Raw genomic sequence first — 24,434 nt, 5'->3', positions numbered from 1 at the left:
TAATCTTTGATTCTAAAGGCCTAAATATTAAATTGAGGACCTAATCTTTGATTCTAAAGGCCTATATATTAAATTGAGGGGCTAATCTTTCATTCAAAGAGCCTAAATATTAAATTGAGGGCTTAATCCTTCATTCTAAAGGCCTAAATATTAAATCGAGGGCCTAATCTTTGATTCTAAAAGCCTAAATATTAAATTGAGGGCCTAATCTTTGAATCTAAAGGCCTAAATATTAAATTGAGGGCCTAATCTTTGATTGGAAAGACTTAAATATTAAATTGAGGGCCTAATCTTTGATTCATAGGGCCTATATATTAAATTGAGGACTTAATCTTTGATTCTAAAGGCCTAAATATTAAATTGAGAGCCCAATCTTTGAATCTAAAGGCCTAAATATTAAATTGAGGGCCTAATCTTTGATTGGAAAGACTTAAATATTCAATTGAGGGCCTAATCTTTGATTCATAGGACCTAAATATTAAATTGAGGGCCTAATCTTTGATTCATAAGACTTAAATATTAAATTGAGGACATAATCTTTGATTCTAAAGGCCTAAATATTAAATTGAGAGCCTAATCTTTGATTCTAAAGGCCTTAATATTAAATTGAGCGCCAAATCTTTGATTCTAAAAACATAGTATTAAATTCAGGGCCTAATCTTTGATTCGAAAGACCTAAATATTAAATTGAGGGCTTAATCTTTGATTCATAGGGCCTAAATATTAAATTGAGGACCTAATCTTTGATTCTACAGGCCTAAATATTAAATTGAGGGCCTAATCTTTGATTAATAGGGCATAAATATTAAATTGAGGGCCTAATCTTTGATTCATAGGGCATAAATATTAAATTGAGGGCCTAATCTTTCATTCTAAAGGCCTAAACATTAAATCGAGGGCCTAATCTTTGATTCTAAAAGCCTAAATATTAAATTGAGGGCCTAATCTTTGATTCATAGAGCCTAAATATTAAATTGAGGACCTAATCTTTGATTCTAAAGGCCTAAATATTAAATTGAGCGCAAACCTTTGATTCTAAAAGACTAAATATAAAATTGAGGGCCTAATCTTTGATTCGAAAGGCCCTTATATTAAATTGAGAGCCTAAACTTTCATTCTAAATATTAAATCGAGGGCCTAATCTTTAATTCTAAAAGCCTAAATATTAAATTGAGGGCCTAATCTTTGATTCGAAAGGCCCTTATATTAAATTGAGAGGCTAAACTTTCATTCTAAATATTAAATCGAGGGCCTAATCTTTGATTCTGAAAGCCTAAATATTAAATTGAGGGCCTAATCTTTGATTGGAAAGACTTAAATATTCAATTGAGGGCCTAATCTTTGATTCATAGGACCTAAATATTAAATTGAGGGCCTAATCTTTGATTCATAAGACTTAAATATTAAATTGAGGACATAATCTTTGATTCTAAAGGCCTAAATATTAAATTGAGAGCCTAATCTTTGATTCTAAAGGCCTTAATATTAAATTGAGCGCCAAATCTTTGATTCTAAAAACATAGTATTAAATTCAGGGCCTAATCTTTGATTCGAAAGACCTAAATATTAAATTGAGGGCTTAATCTTTGATTCATAGGGCCTAAATATTAAATTGAGGACCTAATCTTTGATTCTACAGGCCTAAATATTAAATTGAGGGCCTAATCTTTGATTAATAGGGCATAAATATTAAATTGAGGGCCTAATCTTTGATTCATAGGGCATAAATATTAAATTGAGGGCCTAATCTTTCATTCTAAAGGCCTAAACATTAAATCGAGGGCCTAATCTTTGATTCTAAAAGCCTAAATATTAAATTGAGGGCCTAATCTTTGATTCATAGAGCCTAAATATTAAATTGAGGACCTAATCTTTGATTCTAAAGGCCTAAATATTAAATTGAGCGCAAACCTTTGATTCTAAAAGACTAAATATAAAATTGAGGGCCTAATCTTTGATTCGAAAGGCCCTTATATTAAATTGAGAGCCTAAACTTTCATTCTAAATATTAAATCGAGGGCCTAATCTTTAATTCTAAAAGCCTAAATATTAAATTGAGGGCCTAATCTTTGATTCGAAAGGCCCTTATATTAAATTGAGAGGCTAAACTTTCATTCTAAATATTAAATCGAGGGCCTAATCTTTGATTCTGAAAGCCTAAATATTAAATTGAGGGCCTAATCTTTGATTCATAGGGCCTAAATCTTAAATTGAGGGCCTAATCTTTGATTCATAGAGCCTAAATATTAAATTGAGGGCCTAATCTTTGATTCATAGGGCCTAAATATTAAATTGAGGACCTAATCTTTGATTCTAAAGTCTTAAATATTTAATTGGGAGCATAATCTTTGATTCTAAAGGCCTAAATATTAAATTGAGGGCCTAATCTTAGATTCATAGGGCCTAAATATTAAATTGAGGACCTAATCTTTGATTCAACAGGCCTAAATATTAAATTGAGGGCCTAATCTTTGATTCATAGGGGCTAAATATTAAATTGAGGGCCTAATCTTTGATTCATAGGGCATAAATATTAAATTGAGGGCCTAATCTTTCATTCTAAAGGCCTAAACATTAAATCGAGGGCCTAATCTTTGATTCTAAAAGCCTAAATATTAAATTGAGGGCCTAATCTTTGATTCATAGGGCCTAAATATTAAATTGAGGGCCTAATCTTTGATTCATAGGGCCTAAATATTAAATTGAGGAGCTAATCTTTGATTCATGGGGCCTAAATATTAAATTGAGGACTTAATCTTTGATTCTAAAGGCCTAAATATTAAATTGAGGGCCTAATCTTTGATTCATAGGGCCTAAATATTAAATTGAGGGCCTAATCTTTGATTCATAGGGCCTAAATATTAAATTGAGGGCCTAATCTTTGATTCATAAGGCCTAAGTATTAAATTGAGGACCTAATCTTTCATTCTAAAGGCCTATATATTAAATTGAGAGCCTAATCTTTGATTCTACAGGCCTAAATATTAAATTGAGGGCCTAATCTTTGATTCATAGGGCATAAATATTAAATTGAGGGCCTAATCTTTGATTCTAAAAGCCTAAATATTAAATTGAGGGCCTAATCTTTCATTCATTGGGCCTAAATATTAAATTGAGGACCTAATCTTTGATTCTAAAAGCCTAAATATTAAATTGAGGTCCTAATCTTTGATTCATAGGGCTTAAATATTAAATTGAGGACCTAATCTTTGATTCTACAGGCCTAAATATTAAATTGAGCGCAAACCTTTGATTCTAAAAGACTAAATATAAAATTGAGGGCCTAATCTTTGATTCGAAAGGCCCTTATATTAAATTGAGAGGCTAAACTTTCATTCTAAATATTAAATCGAGGGCCTAATCTTTGATTCTGAAAGCCTAAATATTAAATTGAGGGCCTAATCTTTGATTCATAGGGCCTAAATCTTAAATTGAGGGCCTAATCTTTGATTCATAGGGCCTAAATATTAAATTGAGGAGCTAATCTTTGATTCATGGGGCCTAAAAATTAAATTGAGGACCTAATCTTTGATTCTAAAGGCCTAAATATTAAATTTAGCGCAAACCTTTGATTCTAAAAGACTAAATATAAAATTGAGGGCCTAATCTTTGATTCGAAAGGCCCTTATATTAAATTGAGAGCCTAAACTTTCAATCTAAATATTAAATCGAGGGCCTAATCTTTGATTCTAAAAGCCTAAATATTAAATTGAGGACCTAATCTTTGATTCTACAGGCCTAAATATTAAATTGAGGGCCTAATCTTTGATTCATAGGGCATAAATATTAAATTGAGGGCCTAATCTTTGATTCTTAGGGCATAAATATTAAATTGAGGGCCTAATCTTTCATTCTAAAGGCCTAAACATTAAATCGAGGGCCTAATCTTTCATTCTAAAAGCCTAAATATTAAATTGAGGGCCTAATCTTTCATTCATAGAGCCTAAATATTAAATTGAGGACCTAATCTTTGATTCTAAAAGCCTAAATATTAAATTGAGGTCCTAATCTTTGATTCATAGGGCCTAAATATTAAATTGAGGACCTAATCTTTGATTCTAAAGGCCTAAATATTAAATTGAGCGCAAACCTTTGATTCTAAAAGACTAAATATAAAATTGATGGCCTAATCTTTGATTCGAAAGGCCCTTATATTAAATTGAGAGCCTAAACTTTCAATCTAAATATTAAATCGAGGGCCTAATCTTTGATTCTAAAAGCCTAAATATTAAATTGAGGGCCTAATCTTTGATTTATAGGGCCTAAATATTAAATTGAGGGCCTAATCTTTGATTCATAGGGCCTAAATATTAAATTGAGGGCCTAATCTTTGATTCATAAGGCCTAAATATTAAATTGAGGACCTAATCTTTCATTCTAAAGGCCTAAATATTAAATCGAGGACATAATCTTTGATTCTAAAGGCCTAAATATTAAATCGAGGGCCTAATCTTTGATTTTAAAAGCCTAAATATTAAATTGAGGGCCTAATCTTTGATTCGAAAAGCGCTTATATTAAATTGAGGGCCTAATCTTTGATTCTAAAGGCCTAAATATTAAATTGAGGGCCTAATCTTTGATTCATAGGGCCTAAATATTAAATTGAGGACCTAATCTTTGATTCTACAGGCCTAAATATTAAATTGAGGACCTAATCTTTGATTCTAAAGGCCTATATATTAAATTGAGGGGCGAATCTTTCATTCAAAGAGCCTAAATATTAAATTGAGGGCTTAATCCTTCATTCTAAAGGCCTAAATATTAAATCGAGGGCCTAATCTTTGATTCTAAAAGCCTAAATATTAAATTGAGGGCCTAATCTTTGAATCTAAAGGCCTAAATATTAAATTGAGGGCCTAATCTTTGATTGGAAAGACTTAAATATTCAATTGAGGGCCTAATCTTTGATTCATAGGACCTAAATATTAAATTGAGGGCCTAATCTTTGATTCATAAGACTTAAATATTAAATTGAGGACCTAATCTTTGATTCTAAAGGCCTAAATATTAAATTGAGAGCCTAATCTTTGATTCTAAAGGCCTTAATATTAAATTGAGCGCCAAATCTTTGATTCTAAAAACATAGTATTAAATTCAGGGCCTAATCTTTGATTCGAAAGACCTAAATATTAAATTGAGGGCCTAATCTTTGATTCATAGGGCCTAAATATTAAATTGAGGACCTCATCTTTCATTCTAAAGTCTTAAATATTTAATTGGGAGCATAATCTTTGATTCTAAAGGCCTAAATATTAAATTGAAGGCCTAATCTTTGATTCATAGGGCCTAAATATTAAATTGAGGACCTAATCTTTGATTCTACAGGCCTAAATATTAAATTGAGGTCCTAATCTTTGATTCATAGGGCCTAAATATTAAATTGAGGACCTAATCTTTGATTCTACAGGCCTAAATATTAAATTGAGGGCCTAATCTTTGATTCATAGGGCCTAAATATTAAATTGAGGACCTAATCTTTGATTCCAAAGTCTTAAATATTTAATTGGGAGCATAATCTTTGATTCTAAAGGCCTAAATATTAAATTGAGGGCGTAATCTTTGATTCATAGGGCCTAAATATTAAATTGAGGACCTAATCTTTGATTCTACAGGCCTAAATATTAAATTGAGGTCCTAATCTTTGATTCATAGGGCCTAAATATTAAATTGAGGACCTAATCTTTGATTCTACAGGCCTAAATATTAAATTGAGGGCCTAATCTTTGATTCATAGGGCCTAAATATTAAATTGAGGACCTAATCTTTGATTCTAAAGTCTTAAATATTTAATTGGGAGCATAATCTTTGATTCTAAAGGCCTAAATATTAAATTGAGGGCCTAATCTTAGATTCATAGGGCCTAAATATTAAATTGAGGACCTAATCTTTGATTCAACAGGCCAGATATTAAATTGAGGGCCTAATCTTTGATTCATAGGGCCTAAATATTAAATTGAGGGCCTAATCTTTGATTCATAGGGCATAAATATTAAATTGAGGGCCTAATCTTTGATTCATAGGGCCTAAATATTAAATTGAGGGCCTAATCTTTGATTCATAGGGCCTAAATATTAAATTGAGAGCCTAATCTTTGATTCAAAAGGCCTAAGTATTAAATTGAGGACCTAATCTTTCATTCTAAAGGCCTATATATTAAATTGAGGGCCTAATCTTTGATTCTACAGGCCTAAATATTAAATTGAGGGCCTAATCTTTGATTCATAGGGCATAAATATTAAATTGAGGGCCTAATCTTTGATTCATAGGGCCGAACTATTAAATTGAGAGCCTAATTTTTGATTCATAGGGCATAAATATTAAATTGAGGGCCTAATCTTTCATTCTAAAGGCCTAAACATTAAATCGAGGGCCTAATCTTTGATTCTAAAAGCCTAAATATTAAATTGAGGGCCTAATCTTTTATTCATTGGGCCTAAATATTAAATTGAGGACCTAATCTTTGATTCTAAAAGCCTAAATATTAAATTGAGGTCCTAATCTTTGATTCATAGGGCCTAAATATTAAATTGAGGACCTAATCTTTGATTCTAAAGGCCTAAATATTAAATTGAGGACCTAATCTTTGATTCTAAAGGCCTATATATTAAATTGAGGGGCTAATCTTTCATTCAAAGAGCCTAAATATTAAATTGAGGGCCTAATCTTTGAATCTAAAAGCCTAAATATTAGATTGAGGGCCTAATCTTTGATTGGAAAGACTTAAATATTAAATTGAGGGCCTAATCTTTGATTCATAGGGCATAAATATTAAATTGAGGGCCTAATCTTTCATTCTAAAAGCCTAAATATTAAATTGAGGGCCTAATCTTTCATTAATAGGGCCTAAATATTAAATTGAGGACCTAATCTTTCATTCTAAAAGCCTAAATAATAAATTGAGGTCCTAATCTTTGATTCATAGGGCCTAAATATTAAATTGAGGACCTAATCTTTGATTCTACAGGCCTAAATATTAAATTGAGGACCTAATCTTTGATTCTAAAGGCCTATATATTAAATTGAGGGGCTAATCTTTCATTCAAAGAGCCTAAATATTAAATTGAGGGCCTAATCTTTGAATCTAAAAGCCTAAATATTAGATTGAGGGCCTAATCTTTGATTGGAAAGACTTAAATATTAAATTGAGGGCCTAATCTTTGATTCATAGGGCATAAATATTAAATTGAGGGCCTAATCTTTCATTCTAAAAGCCTAAATATTAAATTGAGGGCCTAATCTTTCATTAATAGGGCCTAAATATTAAATTGAGGACCTAATCTTTCATTCTAAAAGCCTAAATAATAAATTGAGGTCCTAATCTTTGATTCATAGGGCCTAAATATTAAATTGAGGACCTAATCTTTGATTCTACAAGCCTAAATATTAAATTGAGGGCCTAATCTTTGATTCATAGGGCCTAAATATTAAATTGAGGACCTAATCTTTGATTCTAAAGTCTTAAATATTTAATTGGGAGCATAATCTTTGATTCTAAAGGCCTAAATATTAAATTGAGGGCCTAATCTTAGATTCATAGGGCCTAAATATTAAATTGAGGACCTAATCTTTGATTCAACAGGCCAGATATTAAATTGAGGGCCTAATCTTTGATTCTAAAAGCCTAAATATTAAATTGAGGGCCTAATCTTTGATTCTACAGGCCTATATATTAAATTGAGGGCCTAATCTTTGATTCTACAGGCCTAAATATTAAATTGAGGGCCTAATCTTTGATTCATAGGGCCTAACTATTAAATTGAGGGCCTAATCTTTCATTCTAAAGGCCTAAACATTAAATCGAGGGCCTAATCTTTGATTCTAAAAGCCTAAATATTAAATTGAGGGCCTAATCTTTCATTCATTGGGCCTAAATATTAAATTGAGGACCTAATCTTTGATTCTAAAAGCCTAAATATTAAATTGAGGTCCTAATCTTTGATTCATAGGGCCTAAATATTAAATTGAGGACCTAATCTTTGATTCTACAAGCCTAAATATTAAATTGAGGGCCTAATCTTTGATTCATAGGGCCTAAATATTAAATTGAGGACCTAATCTTTGATTCTAAAGTCTTAAATATTTAATTGGGAGCAAAATCTTTGATTCTAAAGGCCTAAATATTAAATTGAGGGCCTAATCTTAGATTCATAGGGCCTAAATATTAAATTGAGGACCTAATCTTTGATTCAACAGGCCAGATATTAAATTCAGGGCCTAATCTTTGATTCATAGGGCCTAAATATTAAATTGAGGGCCTAATCTTTGATTCATAGGGCATAAATATTAAATTGAGGGCCTAATCTTTCATTCTAAAGGCCTAAACATTAAATCTAGGGCCTAATCTTTGATTCTAAAAGCCTAAATATTAAATTGAGGGCCTAATCTTTGATTCATAGGGCCTAAATATTAAATTGAGGACCTAATCTTTGATTCTACAGGCCTATATATTAAATTGAGGGGCTAATCTTTCATTCAAAGAGCCTAAATATTAAATTGAGGGCCTAATCTTTGAATCTAAAGGCCTAAATATTAAATTGAGGGCCTAATCTTTGATTGGAAAGACTTAAATATTAAATTGAGGGCCTAATCTTTGATTCATAGGGCATAAATATCAAATTGAGGGCCTAATCTTTCATTCTAAAAGCCTAAATATTAAATTGAGAACCTAATCTTTCATTCATAGGGCCTAAATATTAAATTGAGGACCTAATCTTTGATTCTAAAAGCCTAAATAATAAATTGAGGTCCTAATCTTTGATTCATAGTGCCTAAATATTAAATTGAGGACCTAATCTTTGATTCTAAAGGCCTAAATATTAAATTGAGCGCAAACCTTTGATTCTAAAAGACTAAATATAAAATTGAGGGCCTAATCTTTGATTCGAAAGGCCCTTATATTAAATTGAGAGCCTAAACTTTCATTCTAAATATTAAATCGAGGGCCTAATCTTTGATTCTAAAAGCCTAAATATTAAATTGAGGGCCTAATCTTTGATTCATAGGGCCTAAATATTAAATTGAGGGCCTAATCTTTGATTCATAGGGCCTAAATATTAAATTGAGGTCCTAATCTTTGATTCATAGGGCCTAAATATTAAATTGAGGACCTAATCTTTGATTCAACAGGCCTAAATATTAAATTGAGGGCCTAATCTTTGATTCATAGGGCCTAAATATTAAATTGAGGTCCTAATCTTTGATTAATAGGGCCTAAATATTAAATTGAGGAGCTAATCTTTGATTCATGGGGCCTAAATATTAAATTGAGGACTTAATCTTTGATTCATAGGGCCTAAATATTTAATTGGGAGCATAATCTTTGATTCTAAAGGCCTAAATATTAAATTGAGGGCCTAATCTTTGATTCATAGGGCCTAAATATTAAATTGAGGACCTAATCTTTGATTCAACAGGCCTAAATATTAAATTGAGGGCCTAATCTTTGATTCATAGGGCCTAAATATTAAATTGAGGGCCTAATCATTGATTCAAAGGGCATAAATATTAAACTGAGGGCCTAATCTTTCATTCTAAAGACCTAAACATTAAATCGAGGGCCTAATCTTTGATTCTAAAAGCCTCAATATTAAATTGAGGGCCTAATTTTTGATTCATAGGGCATAAACATTAAACTGAGGGCCTAATCTTTCATTCTAAAGGCCTAAACATTAAATCGAGGGCCTAATCTTTGATTCTAAAAGCCTAAATATTAAATTGAGGGCCTAATCTTTCATTCATTGGGCCTAAATATTAAATTGAGGACCTAATCTTTGATTCTAAAAGCCTAAATATTAAATTGAGGTCCTAATCTTTGATTCATAGGGCCTAAATATTAAATTGAGGACCTAATCTTTGATTCTAAAGGCCTAAATATTAAATTGAGCGCAAACCTTTGATTCTAAAAGACTAAATATTAAATTGAGGGCCTAATATTTCATTCATAGGGCCCAAATATTAAATTGAGGGCTTAATCTTTGATTCATAGGGCCTAAATATTAAATTGAGGGCCTAATCTTTGATTCATAGGGCCTAAATATTAAATTGAGGGCCTAATCTTTGATTCATAGGGCCTAAATATTAAATTGAGGACCTAATCTTTGATTCTAAAGGCCTATATATTAAATTGAGAGGCTAATCTTTCATTCAAAGAAGCTAAATATTAAATCGAGGGCTTAATCCTTCATTCTAAAGGCCTAAATATTAAATCGAGGGCCTAATCTTTGATTCTAAAAGCCTAAATATTAAATTGAGGGCCTAATCTTTGAATCTAAAGGCCTAAATATTAAATTGAGGGCCTAATCTTTGATTGGAAAGACTTAAATATTCAATTGAGGGCCTAATCTTTGATTCATAGGACCTAAATATTAAATATAGGGCCTAATCTTTGATTCACAAGACTTAAATATTAAATTGAGGACATAATCTTTGATTCTAAAGGCCTAAATATTAAATTGAGAGCCTAATCTTTGATTCTAAAGGCCTTAATATTAAATTGAGCGCCAAATCTTTGATTCTAAAAACATAGTATTAAATTCAGGGCCTAATCTTTGATTCGAAAGACCTAAATATTAAATTGAGGGCTTAATCTTTGATTCATAGGGCCTAAATATTAAATTGAGGACCTAATCTTTGATTCTAAAGTCTTAAATATTTAATTGGGAGCATAATCTTTTATTCTAAAGGCCTAAATATTAAATTGATGGCCTAATCTTTGATTCATAGAGCCTAAATATTAAATTGAGGACCTAATCTTTGATTCTACAGGCCTAAATATTAAATTGAGGGCCTAATCTTTGATTCATAGGGCCTAAATATTAAATTGAGGGCCTAATCTTTGATTCATAGGGCATAAATATTAAATTGAGGGCCTAATCTTTCATTCTAAAGGCCTAAACATTAAATCGAGGGCCTAATCTTTGATTCTAAAAGCCTAAATATTAAATTGAGGGCCTAATCTTTGATTCATAGAGCCTAAATATTAAATTGAGGACCTAATCTTTGATTCTAAAGGCCTAAATATTAAATTGAGCGCAAACCTTTGATTCTAAAAGACTAAATATAAAATTGAGGGCCTAATCTTTGATTCGAAAGGCCCTTATATTAAATTGAGAGCCTAAACTTTCATTCCAAATATTAAATCGAGGGCCTAATCTTTGATTCTAAAAGCCTAAATATTAAATTGAGGGCCTAATCTTTGATTCATAAGGCCTAAATATTAAATTGAGGACCTAATCTTTCATTCTAAAGGCCTATATATTAAATTGAGGGCCTAATCTTTGATTCTACAGGCCTAAATATTAAATTGAGGGCCTAATCTTTGATTCATAGGGCCTAACTATTAAATTGAGGGCCTAATCTTTGATTCATAGGGCATAAATATTAAATTGAGGGCCTAATCTTTCATTCTAAAGGCCTAAACATTAAATCGAGGGCCTAATCTTTGATTCTAAAAGCCTGAATATTAAATTGAGGGCCTAATCTTTCATTCATTGGGCCTAAATATTAAATTGAGGACCTAATCTTTGATTCTAAAAGCCTAAATATTAAATTGAGGTCCTAATCTTTGATTCATAGGGCTTAAATATTAAATTGAGGACCTAATCTTTGATTCTACAGGCCTAAATATTAAATTGAGCGCAAACCTTTGATTCTAAAAGACTAAATATAAAATTGAGGGCCTAATCTTTGATTCGAAAGGCCCTTATATTAAATTGAGAGGCTAAACTTTCATTCTAAATATTAAATCAAGGGCCTAATCTTTGATTCTGAAAGCCTAAATATTAAATTGAGGGCCTAACCTTTGATTCATAGGGCCTAAATCTTAAATTGAGGGCCTAATCTTTGATTCATAGGGCCTAAATATTAAATTGAGGAGCTAATCTTTGATTCATGGGGCCTAAATATTAAATTGAGGACTTAATCTTTAATTTTAAAGGCCTAAATATTAAATTGAGGGCCTAATCTTTGATTCATAGGACCTAAATATTAAATTGAGGGCCTAATCTTTGATTCATAGGGCCTAAATATTAAATTGAGGACCTAATCTTTGATTCTAAAGGCCTATATATTAAATTGAGGGGCTAATCTTTCATTCAAAGAGCCTAAATATTAAATTGAGGGCTTAATCCTTCATTCTAAAGGCCTAAATATTAAATCGAGGGCCTAATCTTTGATTCTAAAAGCCTAAATATTAAATTGAGGGCATAATCTTTGAATCTAAAGGCCTAAATATTAAATTGAGGGCCTAATCTTTGATTGGAAAGACTTAAATATTAAATTGAGGGCCTAATCTTTGATTCATAGGGCCTAAATATTAAATCGAGGACTTAATCTTTGATTCTAAAGGACTAAATATTAAATTGAGGGCCTAATCTTTGATTTTAAAAGCCTAAATATTAAATTGAGGGCCTAATCTTTGATTCGAAAGGCCCTTATATTAAATTGAGGGCCTAATCTTTGATTCTAAAGGCCTAAATATTAAATTGAGGGCCTAATCTTTGATTCATAGGGCCTAAATATTAAATTGAGGACCTAATCTTTGATTCTAAAGGCCTATATATTAAATTGAGGGCCTAATCTTTGATTCATAGGGCCTAAATATTAAATTGAGGACCTAATCTTTGATTCTAAAGGCCTATATATTAAATTGAGGACCTAATCTTTGATTCTAAAGGCCTATATATTAAATTGAGGGGCTAATCTTTCATTCAAAGAGCCTAAATATTATATTGAGGGCTTAATCCTTCATTCTAAAGGCCTAAATATTAAATCGAGGGCCTAATCTTTGATTCTAAAAGCCTAAATATTAAATTGAGGGCCTAATCTTTGAATCTAAAGGCCTAAATATTAAATTGAGGGCCTAATCTTTGATTGGAAAGACTTAAATATTAAATTGAGGGCCTAATCTTTGATTCATAGGGCATAAATATTAAATTGAGGGCCTAATCTTTCATTCTAAAAGCCTAAATATTAAATTGAGGGCCTAATCTTTCATTCATAGAGCCTAAATATTAAATTGAGGACCTAATCTTTGATTCTAAAAGCCTAAATAATAAATTGAGGTCCTAATCTTTGATTCCTAGTGCCTAAATATTAAATTGAGGACCTAATCTTTGATTCTAAAGGCCTAAATATTAAATTGAGCGCAAACCTTTGATTCTAAAAGACTAAATATAAAATTGAGGGCCTAATCTTTGATTCGAAAGGCCCTTATATTAAATTGAGAGCATAAACTTTCATTCTAAATATTAAATCGAGGGCCTAATCTTTGATTCTAAAAGCCTAAATATTAAATTGAGGGCCTAATCTTTGATTCATAGGGCCTAAATATTAAATTGAGGGCCCAATCTTTGATTCATAGAGCCTAAAAATTAAATTGAGGGCCTAATCTTTGATTCATAAGGCCTAAATATTAAATTGAGGACCTAATCTTTCATTCTAAAGGCCTATATATTAAATTGAGGGCCTAATCTTTGATTCTACAGGCCTAAATATTAAATTGAGGGCCTAATCTTTGATTCATAGGGCCTAACTATTAAATTGAGGGCCTAATCTTTGATTCTAAAAGCCTAAATATTAAATTGAGGTCCTAATCTTTGATTCATAGGGCCTAAATATTAAATTGAGGACCTAATCTTTCATTCTAAAGGCCTATATATTAAATTGAGGGCCTAATCTTTGATTCTACAGGCCTATATATTAAATTGAGGGCCTAATCTTTGATTCTACAGGCCTAAATATTAAATTGAGGGCCTAATCTTTGATTCATAGGGCCTAACTATTAAATTGAGGGCCTAATCTTTCATTCTAAAGGCCTAAACATTAAATCGAGGGCCTAATCTTTGATTCTAAAAGCCTAAATATTAAATTGAGGGCCTAATCTTTCATTCATTGGGCCTAAATATTAAATTGAGGACTTAATCTTTGATTCTAAAGGCCTAAATATTAAATCGAGGGCCTAATCTTTGATTTTAAAAGCCTAAATATTAAATCGAGGGCCTAATCTTTGATTTTAAAAGCCTAAATATTAAATTGAGGGCCTAATCTTTGATTCGAAAGGCCCTTATATTAAATTGAGGGCCTAATCTTTGATTCATAGGGCCTAAATATTAAATTGAGGACCTAATCTTTGATTCTAAAGGCCTAATTATTAAATTGAGCGCAAACCTTTGATTCTAAAAGACTAAATATAAAATTGAGGGCCTAATCTTTGATTCGAAAGGCCCTTATATTAAATTGAGAGCCTAAACTTTCATTCTAAATATTAAATCGAGGGCCTAATCTTTGATTCTAAAAGCCTAAATATTAAATTGAGGGCCTAATCTTTGATTCATAGGGCCTAAATATTAAATTGAGGGCCTAATCTTTGATTCATAGGGCCTAAATATTAAATTGAGGGCCTAATCTTTGATTCATAGGGCCTAAATATTAAATTGAGGACCTAATCTTTGATTCTAAAGGCCTATATATTAAATTGAGGGCCTAATCTTTGATTCATAGGGCCTAAATATTAAATTGAGGACCTAATCTTTGATTCTAAAGGCCTATATATTAAATTGAGGGGCTAATCTTTCATTCAAAGAGCCTAAATATTAAATTGAGGGCTTAATCCTTCATTCTAAAGGCCTAAATATTAAATCGAGGGCCTAATCTTTGATTCTAAAAGCCTAAATATTAAATTGAGGGCCTAATCTTTGAATCTAAAGGCCTAAATATTAAATTGAGGGCCTAATCTTTGATTGGAAAGACTTAAATATTAAATTGAGGGCCTAATCTTTGATTCATAGGGCCTAAATATTAAATTGAGGGCCTAATCTTTCATTCTAAACGCCTACATATTAAATCGAGGGCCTAATCTTTGATTCTAAAAGCCTAAATATTAAATTGAGGGCATAATCTTTTATTCATTGGGCCTAAATATTAAATTGAGGACCTAATCTTTGATTCTAAAGGCCTAAGTATTAAATTGAGGTCCTAATCTTTGATTCATAGGGCTTAAATATTAAATTGAGTGGCTAATCTTTGATTCATAGGGCCTAAATATTAAATTGAGGACTTAATCTTTGATTCTAAAGGCCTTAATATTAAATTGAGCACCAAATCTTTGATTCTAAAAGCATAGTATTAAATTCAGGGCCTAATCTTTGATTCTTAGAGCCTAAATATTAAATTGAGTGCCTAATCTTTGATTCATAGGGCCTAAATATCAAATTGAGGACCTAATATTTGATTCTTTGGGCCTAAATATCAAATTGAGGACCTAATCTTTGATTCTTAGAGCCTCAATATTAAAATGAGGGACTAATCTTTGATTCTTAGAGCCTCAACATTAAATTGAGGGCCTAATCTTTGATTCTTAGGTCCTTAAATTTGTTTTGGACGATGTATCCGGCTGTAATTATTGTAAGCTACGAGCTTTCATAATGTTTTAGTAGTATCTGTCGGCGATAGGCGAGTGAGGATCAGGGCCGACCCATGCCGACCCATGTACAGTAGGCAGAACCCTGGTCATATTATTGGCTGTACCTCATCATCGTTGCATTCAGCTTTTCTTCCTGATACTTTTTGCGCATTGACTGGGCGAGCAATTTGTGCCCTTCAAAGTAAAATCCGGAGCTATTCCGAAACGAAAGAGTAAGAGTAAGGGGGACGCATGCTAAAAAATCCCTAAGGGGTTTTCTAACCAATTCGCCCTTTGCTGAGCGGGCTGAGAGAAACACTGTATCGAGTCCACCAGCATCCCAAGCTGATACAAGTTCATGGGAGCTATGAGAAATTGTTAGACTAGCGCACATGAGGATCTAGCTCACCTGGATCCGCATTTTCAGAGAAACTCTTAATTAGAAGACATAAACGTATTGGGAAACGTAAAAATACCAATAGTTTACCGGAAAACTTGATGACATATATATGCCGCCCGTCACCTCAGCAATAAATTTCAATAATTCGGTATTGGGAACGTGACCGAAACTATTGTCACGATGACGAAAAATCAAAATAAGTCGAGCAAAGACTCTACTTGGCGTGCGGATGAAATTCACTTCCAACTTTCAGGAAGCTGCACGTGATGTCATAATTTCTCAACTGCGATAGCAACGTATCAGAAAAATTTGTATCGGGAAGATAGCAGACTCCATCCGTAATCAAAACCAATCCTAGAAAATACAATAAAGATTCTTAATGAATAAATAAATAAATAAATAAATTATTACCCGAAGAGGCTCCTATTGGCATAAGATTTAACGCCAGCATTCCGTATCGCATCATTCCCGTCAATCCCTTGTCAGCCGAAGAAGCCTCGAATCTCACCTGAGACGCACCGCTCTCTTCATAGCGACCTTTTGAGAGAAACTCCCTTCGCGCTCTCGCTATGATTCTTTCTCGCGCTTTCTTACCCTTGAACAATTCCATCTCCAGGTCAAACATCTTCTTCTGAATCTCCGTCATTAGAATCGATGCGTTTGAATGTGTGACGGTTCGGCCTTCGGTCAGCACTCGTGCATTCTACCGTGTTGCCACGAGAAAGAGAAATCTTTTTCGTAACCAAGGCGACGTCTTTTTTTTTTACTTTCTCAAATGAACAACCCATGTCGGATGTGTACGCCAAAACCGTTACAAAGAGCTTCGGAAATCGTGGAGTATCATTTCCGGGAAGAAGAAACTTGCAATTTCAAACGTGAATCAAAAAAGCGAACAGGTGATTTTGATCAAGATTTATACCGGTTGCACTAGGCCCTTTAGACAACGCGCGAAACCAATAAAAGTGTCGTCGACTAGAGTGCTAGAAGTCATCGTATCCTTCGGGGAATAGAAAATTGAATCTCCGTTATTCGCAATCTACGTCTGCACTTACGACAGTACGCTGAGACGGGCTCAGATCGAGAATGAAAACGAATCGATGCGAGGGCACGAGAAAATGGACACGAGTTGACGGGCATAGGGCGAGAGAGGAAGGCGATGCGACGTCGTCGTTCGTCGTCGTCGTCGTCGTCGCGGGAAGGCACGAGAGCACCGACATGTCGTTCCACGATTCGCGCGAGTCCGTTCGAATGCCGATTTGCGTGCGAACGCATTGCTCGACGAACCATTCGGCGCGAAAGCAGCGAGATATGCGCCGATCGTTTGGTAAGCCGATGTAGACCTCGTCCAAGGCGGTCTAAAGATGCAGTAGAAAGCTCGAACAAAAGACGGAACGGTCGCTGTACCATCGCTTCTCCTTTCTCGGCTTGCAAGTCTCGCTGTCCCGGATATTGTCGAAAATATTGCAAAATACCTTACTACTGTACTTAGTGATTTTTCCCTGTTGCCGTTGGCAGTCTAAATATTGTTTTTCTAGTTAAAAACTAAGGTAGAATAACCTTATTTTCTGTTCGAAATAATAGACCTCACACAACAAGCAACCCCAAGCTTCCTTTTAGACTCCTCTTAGTGACGTCAACGGACGAAAACGTCACAGGCGCTCAGTATGCGTGGACGCCAGATTGCGTGCATGCGTGAGTGCGTGTGCGTAGGCGGCGCTTCCTCAAATTCCACAAAAGCTTCCAGACGAATACCAGGGACGAATACCGTCAACCCTCCATCAGACTCTGCCTCAATTTGGCGTCAACCTCATAGGAGATTCGGTGAGTTAGCCGAAATCGGGGCTTCATCCTTCCAAAGGCTACACGCTTCCTCTTTTTGTCGACGTCGAGGCAGACAACGACAGGCGTCGACAGACGAACCATAGGCCCCATGACACGAATCGCCGCCGTTCTCGTTATATTAGCGCTCGCTCACGGTACGAGATCGCACACGATAGGAATGCGTACTTCGCGGTTTTCATCGATGCGTTCCTTTCACGATTCGCAGTGTCGCGGGCCCAACAGTCGTCGCTTTCGTCGGGCGTCGATGATCCGTGTCACGCCGAAGGCGTAACGGATTGCGCTAGTTGTCTAAGCGTCAGCGGGAGCCTGTGCGCCTGGTGCAAGTCGTCGGAACTCGAAATTCGTTGCAATTTGCGAGCGACGTACGAGAACGGATCGTGCTCCGAAGTCGTCGATAATACAAGTAGCGTCGAGGCTCTCGAGGTGAGGGAGGGAGGGAGACGGGGAGAGGTCGTTCGCTGTATTCACGTTTTTCAGGACAAGCAAAGGTATCAAGTTAGACCGAGAGAATACGATGTCCATTTGAGGCGAGGTATGTGCGTAGCTTACTTTTGTTATTACATTGTTATTTCTTTTCCTTGTATCCCCAGGCGATCCGGTGAATTTGACGGTGAACGTTACGAGAACAAAGAACTATCCCATCGATTTGTATTACCTCATGGACTTCTCCGAATCCAATGCCGATGATTTGGAAAATTTAAAAGGAATCCAGACACTACTGCGTACGTAATGGCATACCTACATAGAAGTATTACTACGTCATATTTTTATTTAACTTTTAGATAACAGGATGAAAGAATTGACATCAAATCTTCAAACGGGTTTCGGCGCCTTCGTCGATAAGCCAGTCTGGCCATACAGCAATCCTTTGCTTGTGGACAACCCATGCTATCCTAAAAAATGCGAAAAAGTCTTCACGTTTGAAAACGTCAGGCCTTTGACAAGCTCACAGGAAGACTTTGCGGTAAGGAGAGAGAGCAAAAAAGAGTTTGGACACTAAAAAGTGCTACATAAGCAATTTAATTAATAACCCTTTACTTTCTCTCTCTCTCTCTCTCTGATGGATGAAATTGAATGCACTCACACTTTTTCTCGCCCACTTTCCCTAGGCGGCGCTAAGCAAAACAAAGACATCGAAAAACATCGACTCGCCGGAAGGCCTTACCGACGCTCTAATGCAGGCCGCCGTGTGCAAGACACAGATCAACTGGCGAGACAATGCCATGAAATTTCTCGTCATCGCCACGGACAATCAATTTCACGCCGCCGGAGACGGACGGGTAGAGAGAACCAGACACTTTTCACATAAGCGTTTACTGAACATTCTGACGTTTCTAGCTTGCCGGCATCTATAAACCGAACGACGGAGGGTGTTACATGGACAGTGACGGGCCCGGCGGAATGTACACGAAGGCCCTCGAACAGGACTATCCGTCGCTTAACCAAATTCGAGCTGCCTTACGAGATTCCTCGATATCGCTGATTTTCGCCGTGACGGCACCGTTTATTAAGCTCTACGAAGCGTTTAGAGACGAATTGGTACCGGTCAGCTCGTTTGTGGGACGTCTCCAACCCAACGGAAGCAACGTCGTTTCTCTCATTGTAACTGGTTTTGAGGTTCGGAGAATAAGGGAGCGTTTTTTTGGTTAGCGAGCGCAGTGCGCGCTTTTTAGGCAGTCGCTTCCCGGGTGACCCTTGCCATAGACAATCCTTCCGTTGATACTAAAGTATTCATTGAGTCCTGTCCAGCGTAAGTCGTCCAGGTTATTAGAATTGCCGTCTCTTGAATTTGTTTCTTAGGCCTACGAAAGAAGCGACGTGTGCTAATTTCAGCGAGGGGAGCAGTGTAGGTTATCAGGGTTTTTTTTTTTGTTGCATTACAGTCAAAACTTCTCTTGCGTTCAGGCCGAATTTAAAGTCGAAGTAACGTTGAAGGAATGCGTCGACGCGCCCTTCGAGTAAGCAAACCTATTGGCCCGTGCAGTGCAAAAAGGACAGCATACGCGCTTGCTAGATTAAAAATTGAAGCAATTCCATTTGGGGTCACTACTGTGACCATTAACCCTCTGTGCAAGTGCGATTGTGCCGACGATTCGGTAACATTTAGAGCCCGCGCTCTCGCACTCTTTCTTTATCGTTACGCATCTGTTTTAGATCGAAAGCGCGACAGAATGCAGCGAGCACGGCACATTCGAATGTGGCATATGCAAGTGCTATACTGGATGGTAAGAAAGAAGAATGGTTGCTCACCTTTTATCTGCATATTTGTTGTTTCTTTGCAGGCGTCCTCCTCTCTGTAAAGATGCGTGTAGTGAAAGTACCGATAGTTGCAGGTGACTAGGACATTACTTGGTGTCTTTCTTGGTGATGAATACGCTTTCTTTGCTCGTTGCAAGTGAGAACCAGGGCTCCCTTCCGTGTTCAGGTCACGGCAAGTGCGAGTGCAACAAATGTGTGTGCAACAAGGATGAGAAAGTATGTACTAGTTAGAAATGGACGCGAGGCTTTTAGTTAGTATTCCTTTTCAAAGGGGCGCGACCTTTGGTTTGGAGATTACTGTCAGTGTCCTACAAGGCCTTGTGACTATGGCATCAACCAACAGCAATGCGGAGGTAAGAGGGTCAAACCAAACGTACGTAGGGAATTCTTACTCCGTGTACTATCATATGAGAAAGATTTTTTGTCACCTCCTTCTTAGATATTTAATTAATTAATTAATTAATTAATTAAACGGTACCTTTGATTGTCAGGTGCTGGAAAAGGATCGTGTCAGTGTTATCAAAACAACTGCACTTGTGAGTGCGCATGCCAGCCGGGATGGAAAAACATTGCCGAAGATCGGGCGTGCGACTGCAGCACAGACACGGCAGATTGTGAATCAGCTGACGGCCAGCTCTGTGCCGGACGCGGTACGTGCGAGTGCGGCACGTGCGTGTGTCCTCTTGCATGGGACGACGGTGGACGATGCGAAGACTGCAACCAGAAAGTAATATTGTCCCCCCCTCCCCAAAAAAGCCCCAGATCGTCTCACTTTTTTCTATAGATTTGCCCCTTTCTCTGCTCGCGCGGCAATATAAGCGATTGCGTTCGATGCAAGATACCTGGCGCCGTAGGCGGACGAAACTACAGCGAAGAAGAATGCAACAGCAACGTGACGTGTCCCTACAACATCAAACTAATTCCCTCGCCCGACTCCGTGGAAGACTACAAAATCGAAGAAGGTAAAGCACGCGCAATCAAATCCATTTTTACGTTACGTGACATTGTTTCCTTGACAACAGACGGCGTGACGTACGACACGACCGTGGATTGTGCCATAGTGGACGACGAGACGTGCTCGCACGCCTTTTTCATTGCCGTCACAGATGACAACGAATTGGTCAACGTCCACCTGATACAGAAGGAAGACCGAAGTTCGTCGTCTCGCGTTTAGAATATTATTCGTCCGTCAATCATTTCTGTTTCTATATAGATTGCCCCAAAGACGTCGGCTCCGTTCCGATTATACCAATAGTAATAGGCATTATTGCGGGTATTGTCGGAATCGGCCTTCTCCTTCTCCTTCTCTGGTGGCTATTGGCTAAACTACGCGACTATCAAGAGTACAAGGAGTTTCAAAGGGAGATGGCAAACGCGGCGTGGAATCAAACAACGAGCCCCCTCTACGAGCCGCCCAATAAGAAATACAATAACCCCATGTACAAGAAGAAGGCAGCCTGAAAAAAACAATTGTTATCCCTCCCTCCCCCCCGCACCCTCCCGTCCCCAATGATTTCAAGTGTGACTGTTACAAGGCTTTTGTGTTCCTTACTTAGTATAGATTATTATAGCAAAATGGTTGGTTTCTTTTTTTTTTTTCTGTTTTAGAGCGATTAGATTCTCACGTGGTTTTCTTTGTCCTTCGCATACAGTAGTGGGCGTACCCATTTTATTCAAAACTCATTTCATTTCATTGGGGGGGGCTAGAGCGCGCAAGTGCAGTGAACGTCTTTTTTTTAAATAAGCGAGCCGTGTCACGAGTGACTTTTTCCAAACTTCGACGTGTCGGGATACACGGGACGCGTCAAGAGCGCCCCCGTCCCCGCCGCTCCCGAACTCCCGTTAAACATGAACGACGTCGACTGGGAGAACGTGCTCCCGTCGACCGGCCAGTTACCGTCTCCCACCCCCGGCGTAATACCGCGCGACGCGGACGGAACAAGCGGCGGCACGTTGCTACCGATAATATTACTCACGCTGTGATTCAGAGAGCGCACCGGCACGATCACGGGACTCGTCGTCGGTTCGACGACGTGAGCTGAGGCGACGGGCATTGGGGCGGCGGCGGCGGCGGTTCCGACTCCTCCCTGCGTGTGAGCAATCGCCGACGATACGGTGTTCCAGAAGACTTCGGTCGGCGACGCGGAGTGCAGTCCCGGCGGGGCCTGCGGCGGTTGGCCGGTGTAGCGAAAGAAGGGATTCTTCAAGTCGAGCGTGTTCGTCGCTCGCGTGCCCGTTCCTTCCACCGTCAAATCGATGTCTACCATGTAGCTTTGCCTTCGCGCGAAAAAGACGTCTCTATTGAATATATACGTATATTGTCGCGAGGTTTCCTCACTTGCGATTGGCTGTCAGTTGCACGTGTCCGCAAACGGTCTGCCCTGCAGCGGTGAACAGGGGCGTCGGAATCAAACAGCGAACCTACGGGAATTGCTAGGGAGAGAGAGCCGTTGACTGCGTGGAGCGATCGTACCTGATACCAATGAGTGAGTGGCTCATTTGGCGCCGTCGAAAGCCAAACCGTAGCCCTAGGAGAACGTCGTTGCGCGCGTCAGCGTGATTAGTAAGAAGAGCGTACGCTGATCCAATAAAAGCGACGTCAAACCAGAATGCCAGCCCGTGAATCGAGCCGGCAGTCAGTGCGGTGAATTTGAGTGGAATTGTGATGCTAGAGTATATCAGTAACGGCGAGAAAAAAATCGCCTAAACACGTTGTAAGTCCCTTACTTTTGCAAAGATGCTTCGGTATCGTCAACAAAATTGATAACGTGTTTCGTTGGTTTGGCTAATAAAATTCGATGATCAAAAGTATCCTATATAAAATCAGTAAATGTGCACACAAAAAATCAAAGCTCTTTCCTCACCACAATAGGCTGTCTGAAATATTCAGCAATAGCAGCCTGTCTTAAGCTCGACAAGTCAACTCCGTGAAATGACTGCTGAGACCTTAAACGAGCCGATACAAGGAAGGGCTCCTCCTCCCTCTCCTCCTCCCTCTCCTCCTCACCCACTCACCAAAAATAGGCCTTCGAATATTGCTCTATGTATAGAGCGTCGTCTGTAAAAGGAACAACGTATAAAACACCTTGAGTTGGAAACATTTTGCCTGTTAGAAAAACAAATTATGTATTCATTTATTCCTCCATGTCTTGTTCTTCTTCCACATACCAGTCGGCTTGAGCCATTTCCTAGCGTGAATAAAAGTCTCTAGCATTCGTTCATTGACCAACATATAGCCCATGGGTTCGGAGATGATGACGTCTGCCTTCTCGGGGATCTCGACCTATAAGACAAACACTCATCGTACCACAAAGAACGCACCCGTAATTAGAAGACCGCGTCCGATCAAGTCCTAATCGAATTCTCGTCGTACCTCTTCCACTTTTCCGGAGACGACCGTGATTTTGTCTTCCGCTTTATTATGCCGCACGAGTAGCTGAAGAGAAAGGAGAGATCACAATTCAAAAGCCCCCCCTTTTGCTTCCTTATTTTTTTATTATTGACCTCGCAATATTCAGCCACCGAACTCCCTTCGATAGCGTACACCTTTCGAGCGCCAGCTTGCAGAGCAAAAAACGACAATATGCCTAGCGCAGACCACCCCCCTCCCGTTCAAAACGACGAAATCCAATCATCTGTTCCCCACCCCCACACACACCTGAACCGGCGCCAACATCGATAACGACCTAGAAAAAAAAAGAAAAAAAAAGATATGTGAGTGTCTTCGGCACAGGAACTACAATATCGACGTTTACCTTGTCTTTGAAGTCGACGGCGTTCTGCAGAAAAGCTCTCTGGTACGTCGACGTGCGAGTGAAATCCTAAAAGAAACGTCTCGTAAAGGCAGAGGTCAAAGGGAAAACGCGTCTCGGCCCCCACGAGCATCATGTTTTGCTGCTGCGACAAGTAGCCGTAGAACTAGACAAAATACAAACACGCCTGTCACGACGCCTGTCGAGAAAACGACGACGCCGGCGAAAACCGACTTGGAAGTACTGTTTCGCCGATATGTCCTCGGTTCGTCGCTCGAACGCCGATTGGGGCCGATCGGGACCGCACACGCGCGAGAGATGGCCGGAGAAGGTCGCCGACGCTGCGAGAGAGGCCGATCAGCGAGGGGAGAGCGTCGCGCGCGCGCGCGCGCGCCCTACTGTCCGTGTCGGGAAATTGAAGCACGATGGACGCGTGCGACGAAAAGAGAACGTGTCGCGTCGCTCCGCGACACCATTCCGTTGTTCTTTCGATGTCGAGCGCTGCGAGTACGGCGGACGAGCCTGGAACGCGGGAATGAGACGCGTTTCCTGGGGGCACGGAGGGGTGCCGTCTTTTTTTCTCCATACCGGGCTCGATTGCTTCGAGTTTTATCGACGCTTCCGCGTGGCGAAGGCGTATTGTGACCGCCGAGTCGGTCGCGGGTGATTGCGCTGCCGCGACGGCGTCGATGGAACGTAGAAGGACGCCGGGAAAAGAGGCGGCGGTCGAGTCCATTGCAGCTCAAAATCAGTAGAATGACGTCACGAGGCGCGTGCGTTC

General features: G+C 37.7%; 3 protein-coding genes across 4 annotated transcripts in view; 1 reads left to right on the top strand and 2 right to left on the bottom strand.

The window, feature by feature from the left end:
• The window catches only part of LOC136190004 (KICSTOR complex protein SZT2-like), a 55,622-nt gene extending 38,382 nt beyond the window's left edge, over positions 1–17,240 (bottom strand). The window contains exons 1-11 of the mRNA XM_065978078.1: positions 17,205–17,240; positions 16,853–17,155; positions 16,720–16,797; positions 16,568–16,660; positions 16,395–16,503; positions 16,212–16,337; positions 16,019–16,154; positions 15,888–15,969; positions 15,810–15,834; positions 15,684–15,765; positions 15,526–15,615 (exon numbers count right to left, since the gene is read on the bottom strand). Of these exons, the coding sequence (XP_065834150.1) occupies positions 15,526–15,615; positions 15,684–15,765; positions 15,810–15,834; positions 15,888–15,969; positions 16,019–16,154; positions 16,212–16,337; positions 16,395–16,503; positions 16,568–16,660; positions 16,720–16,797; positions 16,853–17,155; positions 17,205–17,207 (1,127 nt within the window). The 5' untranslated portion in view covers positions 17,208–17,240. The remainder of the gene's footprint in view (positions 1–15,525; positions 15,616–15,683; positions 15,766–15,809; positions 15,835–15,887; positions 15,970–16,018; positions 16,155–16,211; positions 16,338–16,394; positions 16,504–16,567; positions 16,661–16,719; positions 16,798–16,852; positions 17,156–17,204) is intronic.
• A 237-nt stretch (positions 17,241–17,477) lies between these two features.
• LOC136190005 (integrin beta-1-like) lies at positions 17,478–21,532 on the top strand. Its single transcript, XM_065978079.1, has 20 exons — positions 17,478–17,621; positions 17,695–17,776; positions 17,848–18,065; positions 18,120–18,174; positions 18,233–18,364; positions 18,425–18,606; positions 18,752–18,922; positions 18,981–19,259; positions 19,316–19,392; positions 19,443–19,488; positions 19,548–19,600; positions 19,657–19,738; positions 19,797–19,867; positions 19,925–19,975; positions 20,039–20,117; positions 20,173–20,254; positions 20,393–20,628; positions 20,686–20,863; positions 20,924–21,055; positions 21,115–21,532. Exons 2-20 carry the CDS (start codon positions 17,731–17,733, stop codon positions 21,360–21,362), a joined length of 2,418 nt encoding a protein of 805 aa, XP_065834151.1. The 5' UTR covers positions 17,478–17,621; positions 17,695–17,730; the 3' UTR covers positions 21,363–21,532.
• Positions 21,394–24,424, bottom strand: LOC136190010 (histone-arginine methyltransferase CARMER-like). 2 transcript variants are annotated; one of them, XM_065978086.1, is made up of 16 exons: positions 24,242–24,377; positions 24,053–24,175; positions 23,898–23,994; positions 23,781–23,819; positions 23,657–23,722; positions 23,560–23,587; positions 23,406–23,488; positions 23,275–23,337; positions 23,070–23,184; positions 22,917–23,007; positions 22,766–22,847; positions 22,629–22,714; positions 22,480–22,569; positions 22,375–22,429; positions 22,240–22,322; positions 21,394–22,178 (listed from the first exon to the last, which is right to left on the bottom strand). In XM_065978086.1, exons 2-16 carry the CDS (start codon positions 24,127–24,129, stop codon positions 21,656–21,658), a joined length of 1,578 nt encoding a protein of 525 aa, XP_065834158.1. In that variant the 5' UTR covers positions 24,130–24,175; positions 24,242–24,377; the 3' UTR covers positions 21,394–21,655. The 2 variants fall into 2 exon arrangements, with proteins under 2 accessions (XP_065834158.1, XP_065834157.1); XM_065978085.1 differs by having other exon boundaries at positions 21,395–22,178; positions 23,888–23,994; positions 24,242–24,424.
• Between the last annotated feature and the right edge of the window lie 10 nt (positions 24,425–24,434).

Source organism: Oscarella lobularis, chromosome 8, assembly GCF_947507565.1.
Source record: "Oscarella lobularis chromosome 8, ooOscLobu1.1, whole genome shotgun sequence".
NCBI lineage: Eukaryota > Metazoa > Porifera > Homoscleromorpha > Homosclerophorida > Oscarellidae > Oscarella > Oscarella lobularis.
Note: the sequence above shows the minus strand (reverse complement) of the source record. Positions and strands in the feature narration are given on the sequence as shown.

What these genes read in the sequence shown, in the direction of transcription:
- LOC136190005 (XM_065978079.1), top strand. Translation starts at nt 17,731, where the DNA reads ATGACACGAATCGCCGCCGTTCTCGTTATATTAGCGCTCGCTCACG. An exon ending in GTAGCGTCGAGGCTCTCGAG is followed by an intron (nt 18,066 to 18,119) that starts GTGAGGGAGGGA and finishes CACGTTTTTCAG; the next exon opens with GACAAGCAAAGGTATCAAGT. An exon ending in TTCATTGAGTCCTGTCCAGC is followed by an intron (nt 19,393 to 19,442) that starts GTAAGTCGTCCA and finishes TTTGTTTCTTAG; the next exon opens with GCCTACGAAAGAAGCGACGT.
- LOC136190010 (XM_065978085.1), bottom strand. Translation starts at nt 24,389, where the DNA reads ATGGACTCGACCGCCGCCTCTTTTCCCGGCGTCCTTCTACGTTCCATC. An exon ending in GAAATGGCTCAAGCCGACTG is followed by an intron (nt 23,008 to 23,069) that starts GTATGTGGAAGA and finishes TTTTTCTAACAG; the next exon opens with GCAAAATGTTTCCAACTCAA. An exon ending in GTCGCTTTTATTGGATCAGC is followed by an intron (nt 22,430 to 22,479) that starts GTACGCTCTTCT and finishes ACGTTCTCCTAG; the next exon opens with GGCTACGGTTTGGCTTTCGA.